At 39.6% G+C, this 21,744-nt stretch overlaps 1 protein-coding gene across 1 annotated transcript in view; it reads right to left on the bottom strand.

Annotated features, from left to right (window-relative positions):
- Positions 1-21,744, bottom strand: part of LOC145358503 (protein unc-13 homolog A-like) — a 367,395-nt gene that overhangs the window by 241,435 nt on the left and 104,216 nt on the right. The window contains exon 3 of the mRNA XM_080212618.1: positions 10,280-10,379. Within this exon, the coding sequence (XP_080068744.1) occupies positions 10,280-10,379 (100 nt within the window). The remainder of the gene's footprint in view (positions 1-10,279; positions 10,380-21,744) is intronic.

Below are 21,744 nucleotides of genomic sequence, written 5' to 3' on the forward strand. Positions count from 1 at the left end.
GGACAAATGACCATGATTTTAAGGAATGTTTTACAGGTAGACAGGTTAGGGATGGAATTCCAGAGTTTAGGGCCGAAGGAGCAATTAAATTCATGACAAATGGCTTAGGTCATACACCAGGAATAGATCACTGAACTTTTGAAGTGCAGTCACTATTATAAAGTAGGAAATGCAGCAGTCAATTACATACAGCAAGTACCCACAAACAGCAAAGTGAAAGCAACCAGATAATCTGCTCGTGATGTCAATTGAGGGATACCGTAAATTGGAGCCTACAAATTGACACAATGCAAGACAACCCCAATTTCTCTAGCTCCAAAAATCAATTTTTTTGCATATACTTGGCATGAAGTCAGCCCCTCTTCTCAGTCACAACATGCTATGCTTGTGTTGGCAGTCATCCTCAAATTTTTCACCTCACAAATGCATGCATTATTTACCTGATAACTGGATGAAAGGGGGTCAAGCAGGTAAAAAGCTGCTCAGGCGTTTAAGAAATACCTACACAGAGCAAATCCGCTTGGTTAATAACAAAAAAAGTCAAACAAAATGGAGGAATTATGAAGCTGGTTTCAAGCTAAAATTATAACACTTGCCAACTATTCAAATGACTATGCTGCAGCAAAGAAATTCAGAATCCACCATGAAGAGGATGACCGAGGCCAAAACACCATTGAGTACAAGGACTAGTCACAGACCTGACTTTGAGAAACATGCATCAGAATGGGTCCTCAAAAACCATCATCAAAAATCATCACCAGAAATGCAACACCTATATGCATACTTAAAAGGGCAAAATCAAACCCCGAAATACCCAGTATGCCACATCGGCCCATGAATTTTGATATGCAACAACTGAACTATGGAGTGGAAAGGTTCAAAAAGTTCCAGCATGAATCACAGGAAATGGGAAGACAAGATTCATGGTGATAGCAGCCTGCATTGCTGACAAAACAAAATTAAAGCCAGTGGTAATTTTCAGATGTAAAATCCCATGCCAAAAATCAAGTTCCCAGCGGGTGTTCTTGTGCACGTCCATGACAAGGGTTGAATGGATGAGGATAGACTAAAGTAATGGATCGATGAGATGTGGGAATAGGTCCCAGTGGCCTGAATATAGAGTGAAGCTTAGTGTGAAACATCTTCAGATCCAACATAAAATATCAACAAGACAAAAGGAGATTGTCATCAACTTCAGGAAGTGTAAAGGAGAACATGCCCCTGTCTACATCAATGGGGACGAAGTAGAAAGAGTCGAGAGCTTCAGGTTTTGAGGTGCCCAGATCACCAACAACCTGCCCTGGTCTCTCCATGCTGACACTATAGTTAAGAAAGCCCACCAATGCCTCTACTATCTCAGAAGGCAAAGGAAATTTTGCATGTCAGCTATGACTCTCACCAACTTTTACAGATGCACCATAGAAAGCATTCTTTCTGGTTGTATCACAGCTTGGTATGGCTCCTGCTCTGCCCAAGACCGCAAGGAACTACAAAAGGTCGCGAATGTAGCCCAATCCAGCTCATAAACCAACTTCCCATCCACTGACTCTGTCCACACTTCCCACTGCCTGAGCAAAGCAGCTAGCATAATTAAGGACCCCATACACCCCGGACATTCTCTTTTCCATCTTTTTCCTTCAGGAACAAAAATACAAAAGTCTCAGGTCACGTACCAGCCGACTTGAGAACAGCTTCTTCCCCACTGCTGTCAGGCTTTTGAATGGACTTACCCTGCATTAAGTTGATCTTTCTCTACACCCTATGACTGTAACACTACATTCTGCACTCTCTCGGTTCCTTTTCTATGAACAGTATGTTTTGCCCCTATAGCGCACAAGCAATATTTTTCACTGTATGTTAATACATGTGACAATAATAAATCAAATCAACAATCAATGAGATCAAGAGACTCCTGCAAAGAAATAAGACTCACACTGCAGTAATACCAGGGTGGTCAAACCTACAGTTCAACTTTTGGATACGTGCCTCAATAAGCCATTCCAGGATCATGCTCATGCCAAATAGAATGGGTGGATGGTTGATGGGAGAAAAAAAACCTTCACATAAAGATTGGAATTCAAAAACTAGTAACGCGGAATAAAACCCAAAAATAAGAAACTAATAAAGAAACAACATCCTTGATTTTAATTGGGTGGAAATCAGTTGAACTGAACTAAGGTACCGACCAAATCTTTTCCTATCATGATCTGACAAATCACAATTTTAAATTGTACAGCAAGAACCCCGCTCAAAGTTCTTTACCTATGTAGAAATTGGTATTGATAATATCGTTAGACCTGCTCTGCAATTTTAACACAAGGCCTGAGTGAGTGTGTTAGTTTCCCTGCTTGTGCAAACTTGATGGGAAGGGGAAACTAAGGGCAGAAAGCCAAGGTAAAAAGATGTTTCCTTGTGGGCCAGGGGAGTTCCTGCAGGTTCACCTTGTTGATTTTCTCCAGCTGAATTCCTGCTGCTACTTGCCATACAGCGATTTCTGCCATGTTCAGCTGGACATAGGAATGTGGCTAGGAAATGAAAATCTCTCCAGGTCTCAGCATACAAGTTTGTCACTTGTCCCTGCACCCACTAGCATATACACACAAATTTCACCTCAAGAAAGAAGAGCTTGCATTTAATAAAAATGCTTTCACAATATCAGAATGCCCCAATGCACTTTTTAACCAAGTAAGTATCTTTATAGCGTCAATGGCGAGAATGTTTAAAAGAACAAAATTGTCCAAAATTTAACATGAAGGGCCGGATTCTTCAACATCGCCTGCAGCTGGGATTATCCAGTCCTGCTGCAGTGAACAGAGATATGGCCAAGTGCCAAATTCTCCATTCTCACTGGCAGCAGTGGCAGTACATGAATGGCTGGAGAATTCTGGCCGAGGAGCAATTGGGACTTAGCAAAAGGCCTTTTCAAACTGTTGGTTTTTAAGGAAAATACAGGGATGCAGAGACTGTGGGAGGGGTAGAGGAGTTTAGGGGTATAATTCCAAACTTGGGATTTTGCGACTAGAGGCACAACTGCTAATGGTGGGGCAAAGGGCAAGTTGAATGCACATGAGGTTGGTGTCAGCAGAGCAGAGAATTCAAGGAGGGCTAGAGCAGATTAGAGACAGATGGGAGCAAGATAAATGAATTTAAAATTGTAATCAGTCTCTAGGTTTTGGCTGAACATGTTTGGCAGCTATAATTGAATTTGAGAAGCATATTTAAATTTGCTTTGTCTCATTCAAATTTTGAAAGAACACAGCCAAAGTAATACTGAAGTGCTATATTTTATGTGAATTAATAGATCCTATGATAATGAGAAGAAAAAGAGTTCTCCTCTAATATCCTGGGCATTATTTATCCCTCAACCAACATCAGCAGAAGAAATTAGGCCATTACTAGTGTAGTGCATTACATTGTAATGCAGGATAACGGGGGAGAACTCCCTGATGGACACCTTGGGCCAAATTTACCCATCCTGCCCTCCATGGGAACCATAGCGGGGGGTGAGGAACCATACAAAGATCCATTGACTTCAGGCAGGGTTTTCCAGTCTTGGGGCTAGTGCAGCTAGGAAATCCTGTCCCTTGTGTCAAATCTTAGACCAAAAATTTATCTTTTAAACATTTTCAAAAATTTCAATTGCCAAAGATATTAGCATATGAATTTTTCATCTCATAAGTGGAAGACTGCAATGATCAAGTGTGTAACAAGTTCAATTCCTGACACCAGATCATGGTTCTTGTTTACAAGACCAAGACCAGATACACCTGATATCTTTAAGCAACAGACACTGAGAAATAAAACTATTCAATCTTGTTTACCATGCCCAGGTAGGGGGGCAATCTTGTTTCTGTGCCTCTCCAATTCTAAATCTCTCTATAACTTGCCAAGAAAGCCTGGTATCTTTATATTTCTTTTCTCACAAAATCTTGTCGCGGATAATGGAGTATGACATGATAAGTTTTATTTTAAACCAGACCAATATTACTGTGAACAAACACAAAGAAAGATGTGTTTCTTTTAAAACAGGTGCCAACTTGCTTTCATCCTGTTCTTCCACTGTTTGATTTGTTAATTTAGAACAATCTTGGCTACCCATTTCTCTAACGTGGCCATGAAAACATGTTATGAGTCATATATATTAATACATTTTGACAATCACATGGTAGTGTATCCAAAATTGTACATTAGCAAAACAAACCTAAATCATCACGAGAACTTTTCACCATTTCATTAAGTAAAAAAATCTTAAACAGGAGACTAAAACGTATCCGAATCCTAAATCCACATGTATACAAAACTAAGGCATCTTTACTGACAGAGCAAACTTTAAAGCTATGGTTGAAAATAAAGCATGACTTACAGAACATCATAATATTAGGTGTAAAGTGTCTTGACACCATAATACAAGTATTTTCCACTTGACATAATACCAACGCCACAAAATAAGTGGTGGTCGTTTACCCGTTTCCATTTCAGAAAATCCTGCAGGCCCCCAGGCAACAACAAATTGATCCTTTTTAAGCATTCCAGAGTTTTCATCACGATACCCTCAATCATTTTCCATCTCTTCTCTATCCACAAAGTCCATTCGTCAAATTAATCACAAATATATTTTTATATATTTTTGTATATTTGTGATTATTTTATATTTTATATTTATGGCCTCTAGTTCTGGTCTCTTGCAAATGCAAACACCTTCTCTACATTAAATGCCATCAAACCCTTTCGTAGCCATTATACCCAAGTAAGGAAACTAAGTTTCATCATTTTAGTAAATCTCTTTTCTTTTGCATTTTCACTGGTGCCTTTATATCCTTTTTATAACATGAAAATCAGAACTGTTCACAGTACTCCAAGTGTGGTTTAATCAAGATTCCAAGATTATTTTACAGGGCTTCCCTACTTTTTAATTCTGTCACTTCAGAAATGAACTTTGCAAGCAATCTTACCAAAAAAATTCAAAGTGCCAAGTGAGCATGAAAATAGGAGAGAATCGTGCTCATTTTTTCAGCGAGCTTTCTGACACAATTTAATGTCGCTTAGTGCAGAAAAGGAAGCAAAGTGTAAATCACACCAGGAGGGAGAGTGATGGAGTCTATTTTCACTGGAAAACTAGCTGCTCACAGCTAGAGGACACCATTGCACATGCGTAGATTTCTCAGTGTTCTATGTACAAGTGCACATACAACACTGAAGATCTGTCACTCCTATACCCCTCTGGGCATTGTACCCCTCTCCCAAGTCATTTGACACCCAGGCCAATTACCCCCCAACCTCATCACTTCCCCCCTCCAGATTGTGCCTTGATACCCCTCACCCTCAACCGATCACTGCCTCAATCTCCACCCACAAACCACCCCCCCCCCAACCAAACCCCAATTGCAGAATGCGCAGGTATCCTCTGCCCAATCCCCCCAAGGCCCTGGCTCATCATGGCTCCAACCCCTCCCCCTAGGTCCCACCCCTTGGCACTACCCTGTACCTAGTGGGCCTTGCCAGGATGTCCAGTTGGCAGTGCCAGGTTGGCACTGCCCAAGGGGTACTATCCCTCCCATACCTCCAACTATCCAGAGGGGCTTCAATGACCCCCAATCCCACCAGTAATGTCATCTCGTCAGGTCTCATTGCTGTAGTGCCGTTAGTATTGCAACTGTTGCCAATATGCAGAGTTGGAGCAGTAAAGAAATCTTTCAAGATTCAGATTTAGGAAAACGACATATAGGCTGGTGTCTCGGAGAGTGCACACCTTGAAAAGATGATCCCACCAGTGAGGGCCCCCATTAATGAGGTCGTTAAGGTAAGGGAGGCCACAGAATTACATCCTGGTTTTTCACCTCGTGATCTTACCACCTTGTCACGCTGGCCGATTGGTGTGGTGTGCCAGTAAGGTCACTCCAATAGTGCTTTCCTTCTTCTAATGGCCTTATCAACCTATTTTGTTATTTTTAGTGATTTGTGTAACTATCTACTCCTCATTTAGGCACTTATTTTCCAAGGATTATCTGGATTCCTTATCCTTCCTATCAAAATATACACTCACTTGTCTTCACCAATTCCATGCCATTTCAGCAAGTTTGTCTTCCCGTATTTTCCCACAGTTCTCTGAACAGACCCAATTTTGTACATCACATCTGACTACATCCCCAATTTTATATCGTTCACAAATTTTGAAATTCTATTTCTGATTTCAGATCCTGAATTGTTTCTGTAAATGGTGAACAATCCTCGTGGAATATCACTTTCGTATCTTTGGCTTGACTGAGTAACTATCTTTAATCTCTACGCTCTGTTTTGCAGTTGGCTTGCTATCCATTCTGTTAACTGTCCTTAGTTTTTTTTTGGCCTCAGTCTGCTTGCATATCAAAAGCCAATTGAAAATCAAAATACATGCAGTTTATAAAACAGTGGGTAAAAATGAGGCAACTATGAATCCAGTATAAATCAAAAAGCTAAACCAAGCTTTACGGAAAAGAAAACAGTGAACCAGCACCTTACATTAAATAAAATTCACAAAAAGGACACTTTACAACAACAATCAAAAGAGAAGGTTTCTTTATAAGAACCATTTAATTTTTATCAATCATGTATGAATTAGTGCAAATCATTCAGGGACAGAAGAGATGCTTATCATTGCCCTTAGAGATATTCAATTTCTTAATAATTTCCTCCACAATCAGAAGTTTTGCTCTATTCCTTTTGACAATGTAGTTCAAAAAATTGAAATAGAAGTATGATGGTGAATATTTGAGTAGAGTCAAGATAAAAAAGGAGGGGACGTCATATATGGATTCTGACCCATACAATGGAGGATAAGGTGAAGGTGATCCTTCCTTCTGTGAAGTGATGTCATGCCAGTATTCATTTCAAGCTATTTTCTGATTATTTAGCCTTGGGTTTCATCCAAGTCAGAGTCTATCCTTTGCCAGACATCCTTGTTGAGATTTGTATTATAACCTTCATTACTCCGTGGGGCTGCTGACCTTTTGCTTATGTATCAGTTAATGACATGAAGTTCTCCATTCATCTGTTTTAAATGTTAATTATACAATTTAGTTAATATTTCATCGTTTGTCTAAAATATTTTGAACCCGATTAATTTTCTATCAGTCCACAAGGACAGATTATCTCCACTATGTGAAACTTTATCAATGACTTTCAAGGAATTCACTATTAGTAGGAATAGCCATGCTTACTACTGCAGTATTTGGTAAATACATCCATCATCTATTCCCAGCATCCCAGCAAATAAAAAAAAATCATTCCTACTGCAAGCATTCATCACAAAAAAAACAAAACAAGCTACAGTAACTGAAAATAAACTCCGCAGGATTTTTAAATACAAGAGCTTTATCATCCACATTAAATGCAAGCATTTATATCAGCATGAATGCACAATATATTATTTCAGAAGTAATTCAATGATCAACTCAACTAATTTGCAAACTGCTTAAGCTATGTAAATGACAGAGCACATTCACTCCAGATGGAGTGATATGACTGTCCAACATATGGACAGATGCTTCCCTATCTGAAAATAACAGGTACACTTTATCCTTATTGCAACATTATTGGCAGCCAAATATTATGGATGTATGTCATGTCGAAGTGCAGTGAATGTCATATATGTAAAACAACATAATAAAAATAGTCTTATAACCTTTTAAGCAATTGAACAAATAATGGTGGAACTATAAATGTAGGATATGGAACAACATTGAAGAATAATTTTATAAAAATAATTGTTTCTCAAGTAAAGTTAACAAAAATCAAAGTGGACACCAAGCCATGACTGCATGACTCTAGTTGGTTGAAATATGTCAAAAAGATACCAACAGACACCCCAGTCATCGTTTTCCATCCTCATTCGATAATTTCAAAGGAAAGAAGTGTATCCAATATAGCACCTTAGATCAAGGAGAGTGAAAAGATAAGTTGGATAATTGTGGACCTGTTGTTCTAACATCAATCATGCGCCGTGCATCAACCTTGTTTGAAAAATTCAAGCACGTGGTACAAGAGGCAATGTAGCAGTTATTTAATGGAGGGAAAAACAAATGGAAATGTTATTTGAATTGGAAAACGGTTGAGAGTTAAGTACCAAAAACCAGTGCAGATCCATTTTTTTTCTCTGAATATGGATTATTTGCGTTTAGGCATAGAGAGAACAAACTCAAAATTTGTTCAGTTGCAAGCAGGAAGGTTGGCAAAAATGAGTATTACAAAAGACTTCAAGATGATGGAATTAAGGGCATCGCAATTTAATGTGGAAAGGTGTGCGGTAATACATCTTAGGGAGGCAAAATAAGAAATGGATGCTTGAAGGGCATGGATGCACCAAGAAGCCTAGGGAGTCAAATTCATAATTTTGCCAAAAGTGTAAGTGGAGGCACATCAAGTCACAAAAACAGCCAATATCATTTTGAGTTTTAGCAATAGTGACAGATGAAAAATAATGTTGACAGCATAGTTAAATTTACACAAAACTTTGGTCGTCTCAGGGACCACGTTATAGTAAGGATATAACACAGTGAACATAAACAATGCCAAAGATGGAAGGCAACAAATCAGAGGAAAAACATGAGATATTGGAAGTATTTCCACTGAAGTAGAGAAAGCCAAGAAGAAATTGTGTAGAAGCTTTTCAGGTTACGCTGGGTTTTACTGTGAACAAAATAGACTATTTCTGGTGGTTGAAGTCAATATTCAAGGATCGTCGTTATAAAACCATCTCTAAGTGAGCCATAATAGAGCTAAGAGGAATTTCTTAACATTACAAAATGCCATAGCATGAACTGTTTTGGTACTGGGGTGATTAAAGTATTGACTTTACAATTTTAGGGAAAATTTGGATAACTGTTTGAAACTAATAAAGATACACTACCATGCAGAAAGGACAAGGTAATGAGATTAGTTTTCGGAAGCACTATTACATACACAATGCAGCAAATTATCTTCTTTCAAGCTTTTGTAGTTCCATGGGACAATATGGCTGTTACTATTGTAAGTGGACAAATGTTTAAAGTGTTTCCTCTGTTCATTATTTTAATGAAGTTTCTTCAGTCAGACAGTGGTGAATCTCTTTGCCAGCCAGATCATTGAGTGTCTTTAAGGAAGAGATAGATAGATTCTTGATTAATATGGGGATCAGGGGTTATGAGAATAGGCAAGAGAATAGGGATGAGAAAAGAAAGTCAGCCATGATTGAAAGGTGGAGCAGACTCGATGGGCCGAGTGGCCTAATTTTGCTCCTATGTCTTATGGAGCTGTTAAGTTGCAACTTAGTCTATTAATCACAATGAGATGCTGGGAACAAGCTAGGAAGGAAAGCTAAATTGGAAAGATTATGAACACCTCAGTTAGTTAATTTTTAAGTCACTAAAATAATAAAGATTCCAATGGAAGAAAGAGGTGGAGAGAATAGGTAAGAGAACTAATGACTTGACACTTTATCATCCAAACTGGCAGTTTAGTTAAAACAACAAATTAAATGCCCCATTTAGCAGAAAATAGAACTTCTTATGCCATTCACATATTAATATACCCTTAAGTTTGGTACAATCATCTTAATATGCAGATTATACATTAATACAGTATTTATATTCATTGATAAACAAACCATCATATACTCTTGCATGTCAAGCACAATACTTTGAATAATTAATCTTCCGTGTAATGTTCAGCCACAGAGAGTGTCAATGAGGGTGTTCATCAGTAGTGGCTCGTGAGCTTTGATGCATAAAATCTCATCTAAGGTTGATGCGAGTACAGAAGTACACTTCAAAATTATTTTTAATTTCAATGTCACTGTGTAAGCACTGAAAAATTACAAAGCCAGCCAGCCCAGGTAGATGGTAATTTTCTTGAATCTGTCAACAGTGTGAAGGCTTATAGTCTAGCTTTTATCATAAGATCACCCTCCTTCGATGAAAAGTCAATTTACAGCATTATTTAGCATATAGTTACCTCTAAATCATTTAGTTGGGATATAGATTATCTAGCCTAATTTTTTGAAAATATTTACAATTCCCCTCAAAATTACAATGATACTACACATTGCTAACAAAAAAATCTTCCCTGCATCTCCAATCAACAATGGCAATGTTATTTTTAATCAGAGAGAACACAAAGTTATATTGCATGCTTGCTTTAACCAGATTGTCTTTTGTATGCTTATTACAACTTACATGGTAATGTACATTGGAGCTCATACCTCATTGCCATGCTTATGGGAATTATCAATATGTTCTATTATCCCATTTTTATATTTCAAACTTACAACATAAAATCCTGCTCCCAGCATGGTTGGCTCCCCCGCACTGCAATGGTAGTACTTTTCACATTCTGAACCTTCAGAGTCACATATGTATTGTATTTTTCTGTAAAAAGAGAGATCAACAACATACTTCAATAAAAATGACCAAGTAAAACAGTACTGACAGAGGTTACAGAAGGTAAATCATTCTCTGGGCATAAATCACATGGTGTGCAAAGAAGTAGGACCTCAAAGAAATAAAAAGGACAAGAAATGAGAAGAATAAGAAGTATAATAATGATACTGGTATTTTATTCCAAAAGCATTAAGAGCAAGCAGCTTTTTAAAAAGACAGAGATACTTCCCCGAATCTGCAACCAATACACGATCTACAACTAATATGTATTGTTACTTTACTTTCACATGTAATCATCATTTTGGGGTCATTGTAAGACCTTTTTAGTGCGAGTTTGATTTCTTCTCTGCACTATCAACATTAAGATGGAATTGTTGCGTAATTCTGTGAATTGAAATAAGAATTTGCTCACGAGTGCAAGATTAATTTGTAAAGGGCAAAGCACTCCCATCAATGAATTTCAATATGATGTATTTATCTGCAGGACTTAGCCCTCCAAACAAAATGGACAAATGTAGCCGTCCATTTGAAATTATGGTTGGAAATTGAATCTGAATTATTGGAGGCTTCATTGGACAGAAAATGGATGTACTTCAACACGCTGAAGGAAAAGTACCACAGTCCATGTCAGCTTCTGTTTCCTTGAATTCAAGTGTTCAGTCAGACTTTTTTTTTGATCCTCTAAAGGCAATTTCTCGAAACATCGGTCTGTTCTACAAAGCTGCACCATGATTTGCGAAGACTGATTTTTTTAAGACTAGAAAATATTGGTAACAGCCAATTAAACTTTGCATAAGTTAATTCAATTTTCTGAAAGTTTTTAACCTAAGTAGATCCTATTCGATTCCTAAACCACGTCTCCAATGATTGAAATTGCAACTGGTGTCATCAAAACGAATCAAATTATTTAGCAACAGAAACAGAAATAGAAATATCAGTGGAACAGGTGAAAACCAACAATAAATGATTCGCACAAGAAAGTGAATAGTTCACAATATCTATTAAAGATAATATAGTTTAAGAAATCTCAATATTATACAAAAAGGGTTGTAAATATTTAGCCAATCCTTATTAGAAATGGTACAGATGCCACAGGACTGGAAAATTGTAAATGTCACACCCTTGTCCAAAAATATGCAACATAAAACCAGTAATTATAGTCCAGTCTATTTAAAAGTTTTCCCATTATTGACAGTAGATAATTCAGGACAAAATTAACATAATATGTTATGATTGATACAAAGTTGGCTGAGTGACAGGAAAGAGAATAGTAGTGAACTGTTGCTTTTCATACAGGATGAACGTACACTGATACACAGAACAGTTCCCCAGGGATAAGTATTATTACCACAGCTTTTCCTGTTATGCGTTAATGACCTATACTTGACAGGGTAAGATACAAGTTAAAAATTTGAAGGTGACACAAGTATTGTGAATTGTAAGGAGAATATTGATAAACTTCAGGAAAAGATAGACAAGTTAGTCCAATGGACAGATGCATAGTAGATTAAATTTAATGCAGAGAGACTAAATTAAAATATTGGTCGGAAGTAACAGGAGAGGCAATATGAACTAAAGGGTACAATTCTAGAGAGGATGCAGAAATGGAGAAAAGATCTAAGTAGAAAAAAAAACTTCATGGGTCCTTGCTCTTTGAATATTTGAAGGATCATAATACAATTAAAGAAATTAAGATACAGAAAGGAGGTTGAGTCACACTAGATCTTTTTTCCATTTCTGCATCCTCTCTAGAATTGTACCCTAGTTCATATTGCCTCTCCTGTTACTTCCGACCAAAATTTTAATTTAATTTCTCTGCATTAAATTTAATCTACTATGCATCTGTCCATTGCACTAACTTGTCTATCTTTTCCTGAAGTTTATCAGTATTCTCCTTACAATCACAATACTTATGTCATCTTCAAATTTTGAACTTGTATCTTACCCTGCCAAGTACAGGGCATATAAAGACACAAACTCGATTTACAGAATAATGATTGGAATGCAAGTCTTTACAGCTAATCAAGTCTTAAAGGTACAGACAATATGAGTGGAGAGAGCATTAAGCACAGGTTAAAGAGATGTGTATTGTCTCTAGACAGGATAGTTAGAGATTTTGCCAGTCCAGGCAAGTCATGGGGATTACTGATAGTGTGGTACGAACCCAAGACCCCAGTTGAGGCTGTCCTCATGTGTGCAGAACTTGGCTACCAGTCTCTCTCAGCGACTCTACGCTGTTGTGTGTCATGAAGCCCGCCTTGGAGAATGCTTACCCAAAGATCAGGGGCCGAATGCCCTTGATTGCCAAAGCATTCCCCAACATGAAGAGAACAGTCTTGCCTGGTGATTGACGAGCGGTGCTCATTCATCCATTGTCATAGCGTCTGCATGGTCTCCCCAACGTACCATGCCTCAGGACATCCTTTCTTGCAGGTATCAGGTAAACAACGTTGGCCGAGTTGCAAGAGTAGATACTGTGTAGCTTGGTGTTCTCAATTGAGATGATGGCATCCGTGTTGATGATCCAGCATGTCTTGCAGACGTTACTGTGGCAGGGTTGTGTCGTGTCTCATCTGATACGATCCTGTATATACGGAGGGCTTATCCGTAGGGCATGGCTTCTTTAGCGTGTTTAGGGTGGAAGCTGGAGAAGTGGAGTATCGTGAGGTTATCCATGGGCTTGTGGTAAAGTGAGGTGCTAAGGCAACCGTCCTTAATGCATTTGGCTGTCCTTAAGGATGGTCACCTCAGCCCACGGATAACCTCGCGATGCTCCACTTCTCCAGCTTCCACCCTAAACATGTTAAAGAAGCCAACCCTTACAGACAAGCCCTCCGTATACACAGGATCTGCTCAGATGAGGAAGATTGCAACATACACCTCCAGATTCTGAAAGATGCCCTCATAAGAACAGGATATGGCCCTCGATTCATCGACAGTTCCAACGGGCCACAGCGAAAAACCACACTGACCTCCTCAGAGGACAAATACGGGACACAGTGGACAGAGTACGCTTTGTCGTCCAGTACTTCCCCAGAGTGGAGAAGCTATGACATCTCCTCCAGAGCCTTCAACATGTCATTGAAGAAGACGAACATTTCGCCAAGGCCATCCCCACATCATGCCTTCAAACAACCGCACAACCTCAAACAGACTATTCTCCACAGCAACCTACCCAGCCTTCAGTAGAACAGTGATCACGACACCACACAACCCTGACACAGTAACCTCTGCAAGACATGCTGGATCATTGACACTGATGCCATCACGTCGTGTGAGAACACCATCCACGAGGTGCACGATACATACTCTTGCAACTCGGCCAACGTTGTCTACCTGATACGCTGCAGGAAAGGATGTCCTGAGGCATGTTACATTGGGGAGACCATGCAGATGCTACGACAATGGACAAATGAACACCGCTCGACAATCACCAGGCAAAACTGTTCTCTTCCTGTTGGGGAACACTTCAGCGGTCACAGGTATTCGGCCTCTGATCTTCAGGTAAGCATTCTCCAAGGCGGCCTTCATGACACACGACAGCGCAGTCGCTGAGCAGAGACTGATAGCCAAGTTCCGCACATGAGGACGGCCTCAACTGGGATCTTGGGTTCATGTCACACCATCTGTAACCCCCATGACTTGCCTGGACTTAAAATCTCACTAACTGTCCTATCTGGAGACAGTATACATCTCTTTAACCTGTGCTTAATGCTCTCCCCACTCACGTTGTCAGTACCTTCAAGACTTGATTAGCTGTAAAGACTCACCTTCCAATCATTATTCTGTAAATTGAGTTTGTGTCTTTATATGCCCTGTTTGTGAACAGAACTCCCACCTACCTGATGAAGGAGCAGTGCTCCGAAAGCTAGTGACGTTTGCTGCCAAATAAACCTTTTGGGCTTTAACCTAGTGCTGTGAGACTTCTTACTGTGTTTACACAGGAGAGGTGCCAAAGGACTGGTGGACAGCGAAAGTGGTACCATTACTCAAGAAGGGATGAAGGGATAAACCAGCATAATGTAGGCCAGTCGGCCTAACCTCAGTAGTGGGAAGTTACTGGAATTCTGAGAAATAGAATTAATCTGCATTTGGACAGGCACAGATTAAGCAAGCACAGTCAGCATGGGTTTGTTAAGCAGAGGTCAAGTATGACCAACTTGATTGAATTTTTCAAAGAGGTGTGCAGATGAGGCAATGCATTTGATGTCACCTGCTTGGACTTGAGCAAGACTTTTGATAAGGTCCCACAATGGGAAGGTGAGATCCCGGAGGATCCAAGAAAAGTTCGAAAATTGGGTCCAGAATTGGTGGAGGGGCTGGAAGCAGAGGGTGATGGTCGAGGGGTGTTTTTCTGACTGTACAACAGTGTCCAGTGGGGTTCCGCAGGGTGCAGTGTTGGGGCTCATGCTGTTGTAGTTTGTATAAATGATTTTGCCTTAAGTTGAGGAGGGTTGATCGATAAATTTGCAGATGACACAAAATTGTTAGTGTGATAAAGTGTGAGAAGAATAGTCTTAGATTACAGGAGGATATAGATAGGGTTGGTCAGGTGGGCTAAACAGGAGCAAAAGAAATTCAATTTGGGGCAGTGAGAGTGATGCACTTGTGCAGGATGAAAAAGGCAAGGGAATATATGACAAAGTCAACAGTTTCCAAGGTAAAAAACGGAGTACTGGGAAGACAGTAGAAAAATATGCTGAGCAGTCTCGAGTTGCTAGTGCCTGCAAGAGAATGGTCAGTCAATGAGGCACCATGGATCCTTTCAATTAAGAAAATAAATCATGGACTTGCTATGCAGACATGTTCAGTACTTTGCGGTTAAGCAATTAAAATTATAAACAAGTTGCTTGTACCAGCTTTTCTCAGTACAATAAGAAGTGAAAACTTCAAATTGCTCAGAAGTCTGGTTCATCCAGTAAAGCCAGGAACCAAAATTTGTGATGACTTGACAAAGATCCTTGAAGAGCATTACTCTCCAAAGCCACTGATCAATGCAGAGTTCCACCGAAGGAGTCAAGTGGAAAGCAAAAGCATTGCTCAGTTTGCAGCAACCTTAAAAATGCTGGCACAACATTCAGAGTTTGGTGAGGTTTTTGGAAGATACTCTTTGAGATCACTTAGTTTGTGGCTATCCAAAGAAGATTGTTTGCTGAAAATGTTTGACCTTAAAGACAGCAGCAGAAATTGAAGTGTTGTGGATGCAGAAAAAGCTTAACAACTTGATTCAGGAATGAGGATCCACAAGTTAGGAACTAGTTATAAGCAGTCAAAACAGCAACAAGCATTTCACAGATGTGCCAAAATTGGCCATTCAGCGAGTGAATGATGGAGCAAGGATAGTCAATGCAGGAATGGGGGCAAAATGGGTTACATAGCAAAAGCTTGTTGGACTACAAAGCTTTCCCCAAGAATAATATTTAGATGAAGAATCTGGGTACCTTCAAGAAGAAGAACAAGTTGAATTCTACAAAAATAATTTATAACATGGAAGGAAGGAATTACAACTGAGAAGAGGAGAATGTCCAGAAATATGATGAAGAGCTCCAACTGAAGACAGGTTGAATCTCATTGATTCTGAATGATTTGAAATTAAGTGGATAACCTATTAGGATGGAGGTTGACATTGGTGCTACTGTATTTTTAACTCCTGAAACTACCTATCAATAAAAGCTGAAACATCTCCTGTTAAAACCAGCTGATGTAATTTTAATCATAGAAACCCTACAGTACAGAAAAAGGCCATTCAGCCCATCAAGTCTGCACCGACCACAATCACACCCAGGCCCTACCCCCATATCCTTACATACTTTACCCACTAATCCCTCTAACCTACCCATCTCAGGACACTAAGGGGCAATTTTAGCATGGCCAATCAACCTAAACCGCATATCTTTGGACTGTGGGAGGAAACCAGAGCACCTGGAGAAAACTCACACAGACAAAAGGAGAATGTGCAAACTCCACACAGATAGTGACCCAAGCCAGGAATCGAACGCAGGCCCCTGGAGCTGTGAAGCAGCAGTGCTAACCACTATGCTACTGTTCCGCCCTTAAGGACATACATGGAAGAGATTATGCCATTAAAAGGTTACATCATGGTCAACATAGAGTTGAGTGGAGAAACAGCAGAGTTGCCTCTCTATGTGGCCCGTGATGATTTGCCAGTTCTATTTGGAAGGTCATGGTTGGAGAAGATAAAGCTTAATTGAGTGTTGTCAACAGACTGGCTGATGCCAAAACAGACCTACAGCACCTACTAATATATCCAGAGTGTATTTGAAGAGACACTTGGCTCAATGAAGGGAATTCAAGTGACTCTCAAGATGAAGCCCAATAGTCAACTAAAAAATCTCAAAGCAAGAGTGGTGCCATATGAAATTCATCCCAAGGTCAAAGAAGAATTAATGCAACTTGTTAACACTGGTGTGTTAAAGCCGGTTACAATATGTGATTGGGCTACCCCCATCATATCTGTTATGAAACCATATGGTTCAGTTCGTATTGGTGGTGATTTTAAAACACCCATAAATCCAGTGTTGTGTGCCTATCAATAGCCATTTCTATCAAAATGAAGATTTTTTTTGCTGGGTTATCAAAAGGGCAGACATTCAGCAAGATTGATCTTTCACGAACATATTTACAGATGAATGTAGCTGCTGAATCACAACCATTACTAATTGTCGTTACTCAAAGGTTTTTTTCATTATAAAAGATTGCCTTTTCAAATAACATCTGCACCAGCCCTATTCCAAAGATTGATAGATCAGGTCTGAAGTGATCTCTCTGGTGTAAAATGCTACTGCATGATATTCTAATTATAGGGTTTACGGAATAGGAGCATTTAAATAATTTGGAAACAGCATTGGAATTTTTTCAAGGGAATAGTCTGTGTATCACGAAAGAAAAGTGCAACTTTTTCCAGACTTCAGTTCAATATTTGGGTCATGTTATTGTAGTAAAGGCCTACATAAAGTAACTGATCAGATAGAAGTTATTTTAGAAACACAATCTCTGGAATTCTCTGCCCGTTGAAGTGGTGGAGGCTGCCTCGCTAAATATTTTTAAGATGCGGGTTGATGGGTTTTTGATAAGAGAGGGGATTATGGGTTATGGGGAGAGGGTGGGAAAGCCACGAGAGAGCCACAACAGATCAGCCATGATCTTATTGAATGGCGGGGCAGGCTCGAAGGGCTAGATGGCCTACTCCTGCTCCTATTTCTTATGTTCTTATGTTCTTATATCCAATGAACATGACACAAGAGAGGTCCTTTCTGGGATTAGTAAATTATTATGGCATTTTTTTCGCAATTTAGCTACATTATTGAAGCCATTGCAATACTTAAATGTGTGAAACAATAATTGGACTGGACGTCAGAATGTGAAAAAGCATACGGGAATGTTAAAGCTGCTTTGCAGAAGTCTGAAAAATTGGTTCATTTTAACCCAAAGCTACCATTACTGCTTGTTTGTGATGTTTCACTACATGGAAGAGGCGTCGTTTCACATATGCCTTCAGAAGAAGAGTGACCTATACTTTTTACTTCAGGCACTCTGATTTATGTTGAATCTAACTATGTTCAGCTAAAAAAAAGCAGCATTGAGTATAGTTTTGGCATATAAAAGTTTCACTATTATTTATATGGTAGACATTTCGCATTATTGACTGATCCTCGATCCTTTACTGCTATTTTTGGCCCATATAAAAGCGTACTGTCATTAGCTGCTGGACAATTGCAAAGATGGTGATGGATATGGAATGAAAGAAATGATAGCTGGCACACATTGCGCGCATCCTGACTTGAAACCATATGTATCAAGAAAGCTTCAGCTGACAATCTGAGATGGGTGTCTAATGTGGGGAATCCGAGTGATCATTCCTCCTAATCTGCGTGGAAGAATTCTTGAATAACTACATGAACAACATCCTGGTATATTCCGGATGAAGGGATTACTAAGGAGTAATTTTTGGTGGCCAGATTGGAATGCTCAAATGAAGAAGTGGGATATTGTCAAACATGAGCATGAATAAAAAATACACTGTTGCTGTCTCCTTTGCACCCTTGGGAATGACTTAAAATGCCATGACAATGATTGTATATAGATTTTACTGGTCCACTTGATAGTTTTATATGCTCTTAGTCATAATGATGCACATTCAAAATGGCCAGAAGTTGTCATCATAAGATCTACCACATCTAAACAAACCATTGAAAATGTGACAAAAATTTTGCAGGATTTGGTAAACCAGAACAGATTGTTAGCGATAATGATTTACAGTTTAGTTTCCAAGAGTTTGAGGATTATTGCGAAGTAAATGGTATTTAGCACATAAAATCTTTACCTTATCATCCATCAACTAACGGATTAGCTGAAAGATTCATACAATCCTCAAAACCTTCTTTGAGAGCTTAATGAGAGCGAGGTTCATTATCATGCCACGTGAATAGCTTTTTGGCATCTTATAGAAACACTATTTATGCAACTACCCAAAGTTTACCTGCATTACTACTCTTGGAGAGAAAGTTAAAAACATTTGATTTATTACCTCCAGAAACTTCAAAAATAGTAGAGTGTCTACAACAAACTCAAGTTGCTTTATCAGACGAGAACAAAACAATGCTCTTTTCAACAAAGAGACCGAGTATTACCACAAAATTATGCCATGAGTGAGAGAAATGAATACTAACCATACTTTTAGCAAAAACAGATCCAATTTCTTACATGGCTCAAGCTGAAGGTGAACTGGTTGGTAATGCCATGCTAACCAATTGCTGTCATCTCAAAAATGATTTCTCAGAATCATCTCCACATGTACCAACATCTTTAGTTCCGAGTGTTGTGAATACTGCTACCAAAGACTTAGTTGAACTGGTGTTGCCTGATGATTATGTCTTTGTTACAATGCCACTTGAGAGTGATGCAGTAGTAGTTTCAAGTGAATAAGCATCTAAGTTCAAATCATACTTCTAGGGTCAAGGACAGCCAAATTCCAGAACACTGCATACAACCAAAGAGGAACAGACCTCCTCCTGATCAACTTTCTTATTGACCATGTATATTGAATAAAGGTGCATTGTCCAGAGTATTATTGATCCTATGTATAACATCAGAGTAATTTGTTGTCATACCACAGAAGTAAAAGGGGAGGAATGTTATATATTTCAGCGGCTGCATGATAGCTTTAAGGACCAATCGCATGATTTTTTGGTGATGTCTTTGGGGTGTTTCACAGGCTCCTGTTTTACCTTCAATTTCTACTCTGTAAAGGCAACATCTCCCACAATAAATCTGTTGTTATTTTTAATCAATGTGTGAAAACCAATTCTTTTTCTATAAAACTGACATCCCCTAACATTGTTAGGCCATTATAAAACCACACATCTTTATACGCAGCTCCAAAAATTGTGTGAGAGCAGCTCAGTGATAATGCACTACTTTCTTCCTTTTCTTCCCTCAGTCGTGAAATGCTTAGTTTTTTCTGTGCACTTCCCCGCGTTAAGAACATAAAGAACATAAGAACATAAGAAATAGGAGCAGGAGTAGGCCAACTAGCCCTTCGAGCCTGCCCCGCCATTCAGTAAGATCATGGCTGATCTGTCGTGGCTCAGTTCCACATTCCCGCCCGCTCCCCATAACCCTTAATCCCCTCTCTTATCAAAAACCCATCAACCCGCGTCTTAAAAATATTTAGCGAGGTAGCCTCCACCACTTCAACGGGCAGAGAATTCCAGAGATTCACCACCCTTTGAGTGAAGAAGTTCCTCCTCAACTCCGTTCTAAACCGCCCCCCCTTTATCTTGAGGCTGTGCTCCCTAGTCCTACTATCCTTTCTGAGCGGGAAGAGTCTCTCCACCTCTATCCTATCCATCCCATTCATCATCTTATACGTCTCAATGAGATCTCCCTTCATTCTTCTAAACTCTAACAAGTACAAGCCTAATTTATTCAGCCTCTCCTCATAGCTCAACCCCCTCAACTCCGGCATCAGCCTAGTAAACCTCCTCTGCACTCCCTCCAAGGCCAAAATATCTTTGCGTAAGTACGGCGCCCAAAACTGCACACAGTACTCCAGCTGCGGCTTCACCAATGCCCTATACAGCCGCAGCAAGACCTCCCTACTTTTATATTCAATCCCCCTCGCAATGAAGGCCAGCATCCCATTCGCCTTCCTGACCACCTGCTGCACCTGCAAGCTGGGTTTTTGCGATTCATGCACAAGGACCCCGAGGTCCCTCTGCACCGTCGCCTGCTACAGTTTTTCTCCACGTAAGTAATAATCCTTCCTACCATCATTCCTACCAAAGTGGACCACCTCGCACTTGCCAACATTAAATTCCATTTGCCATTTCCTGGCCCATTCGCCCAGCCTATCTAGATCCTTCTGTAGACTCTCCCCACCCTCCGCACAATTTGCCTTTCCACCAATTTTGGTGTCATCAGCAAATTTCGACACCCTACACTCGGTTCCCTCCTCCAGATCATCTATATAAATGGTAAATAGCTGAGGCCCCAGCACCGACCCCTGGGGCACTCCACTAGTCACCATCCGCCAATCCGAATAGCACCCATTGACCCCCACTCTCTGCCTCCGTGAAGAACATTTTTAAAAATCTTGATTCAGTTTTATATGCATGCCAGTCTGTGGCACAATATTCTAGTACCACAAAGAAGCTGCCCAACTCTGATTGAGCGGATGTTAAAAAAAAATACACAGCATAAATTTGCCCATCCCATCCACTGGGAGAATTGTCACTAGCAGAAGAGAAAGTTTGATGGACCAGCAAAAAGTGTGCTGATTTTGGTGCGTGTGCATGTGCGTGTGCAGGTGGGGGGGGCAGATTTCAAGTTCCTCAGCAGGTGGGACCAGAAAATCTCATCCAGCATGTCTGAAAGTATTAATGGAAAATAAAATAAGACCCAAGACTGTCTAGGGAAAATTCCACATTGAGATGTCATTTCCCTTTTAAAAACTACCAAAAAAAAAACAAGTTACAGATAAGTAGTGCTGTCTTGAAATTCAAAAAAAAATTTGTCTGAAGTCACAGGATTTGAAAATATTAAAGAGCCTTCATATAATGAAATACCTCTTTAATTAAAAACCAATGAAGTGATCACAATATGCTCCAGCTATGCTTAGCAATAATCCATTAGAAGACACCAAATTCTTGAACTTAATAACAACGTTTTAAGATAGAGAAGAACAGTATATTAATATTCAAATATACTGTACTTCAGCTGAGATGCTGCTTCACACATGATCTGCCAACACAGTATGCTTATGATCTTCGGAGAACCATCATGGAAGGCACTAAATACATCAGCTAGGCCACTTTTCTTAGGTATAGCTGAA

This window comes from Carcharhinus amblyrhynchos, chromosome 26 (genome assembly GCF_965287045.1).
Source record: "Carcharhinus amblyrhynchos chromosome 26, sCarAmb.v2.hapA, whole genome shotgun sequence".
NCBI lineage: Eukaryota > Metazoa > Chordata > Chondrichthyes > Carcharhiniformes > Carcharhinidae > Carcharhinus > Carcharhinus amblyrhynchos.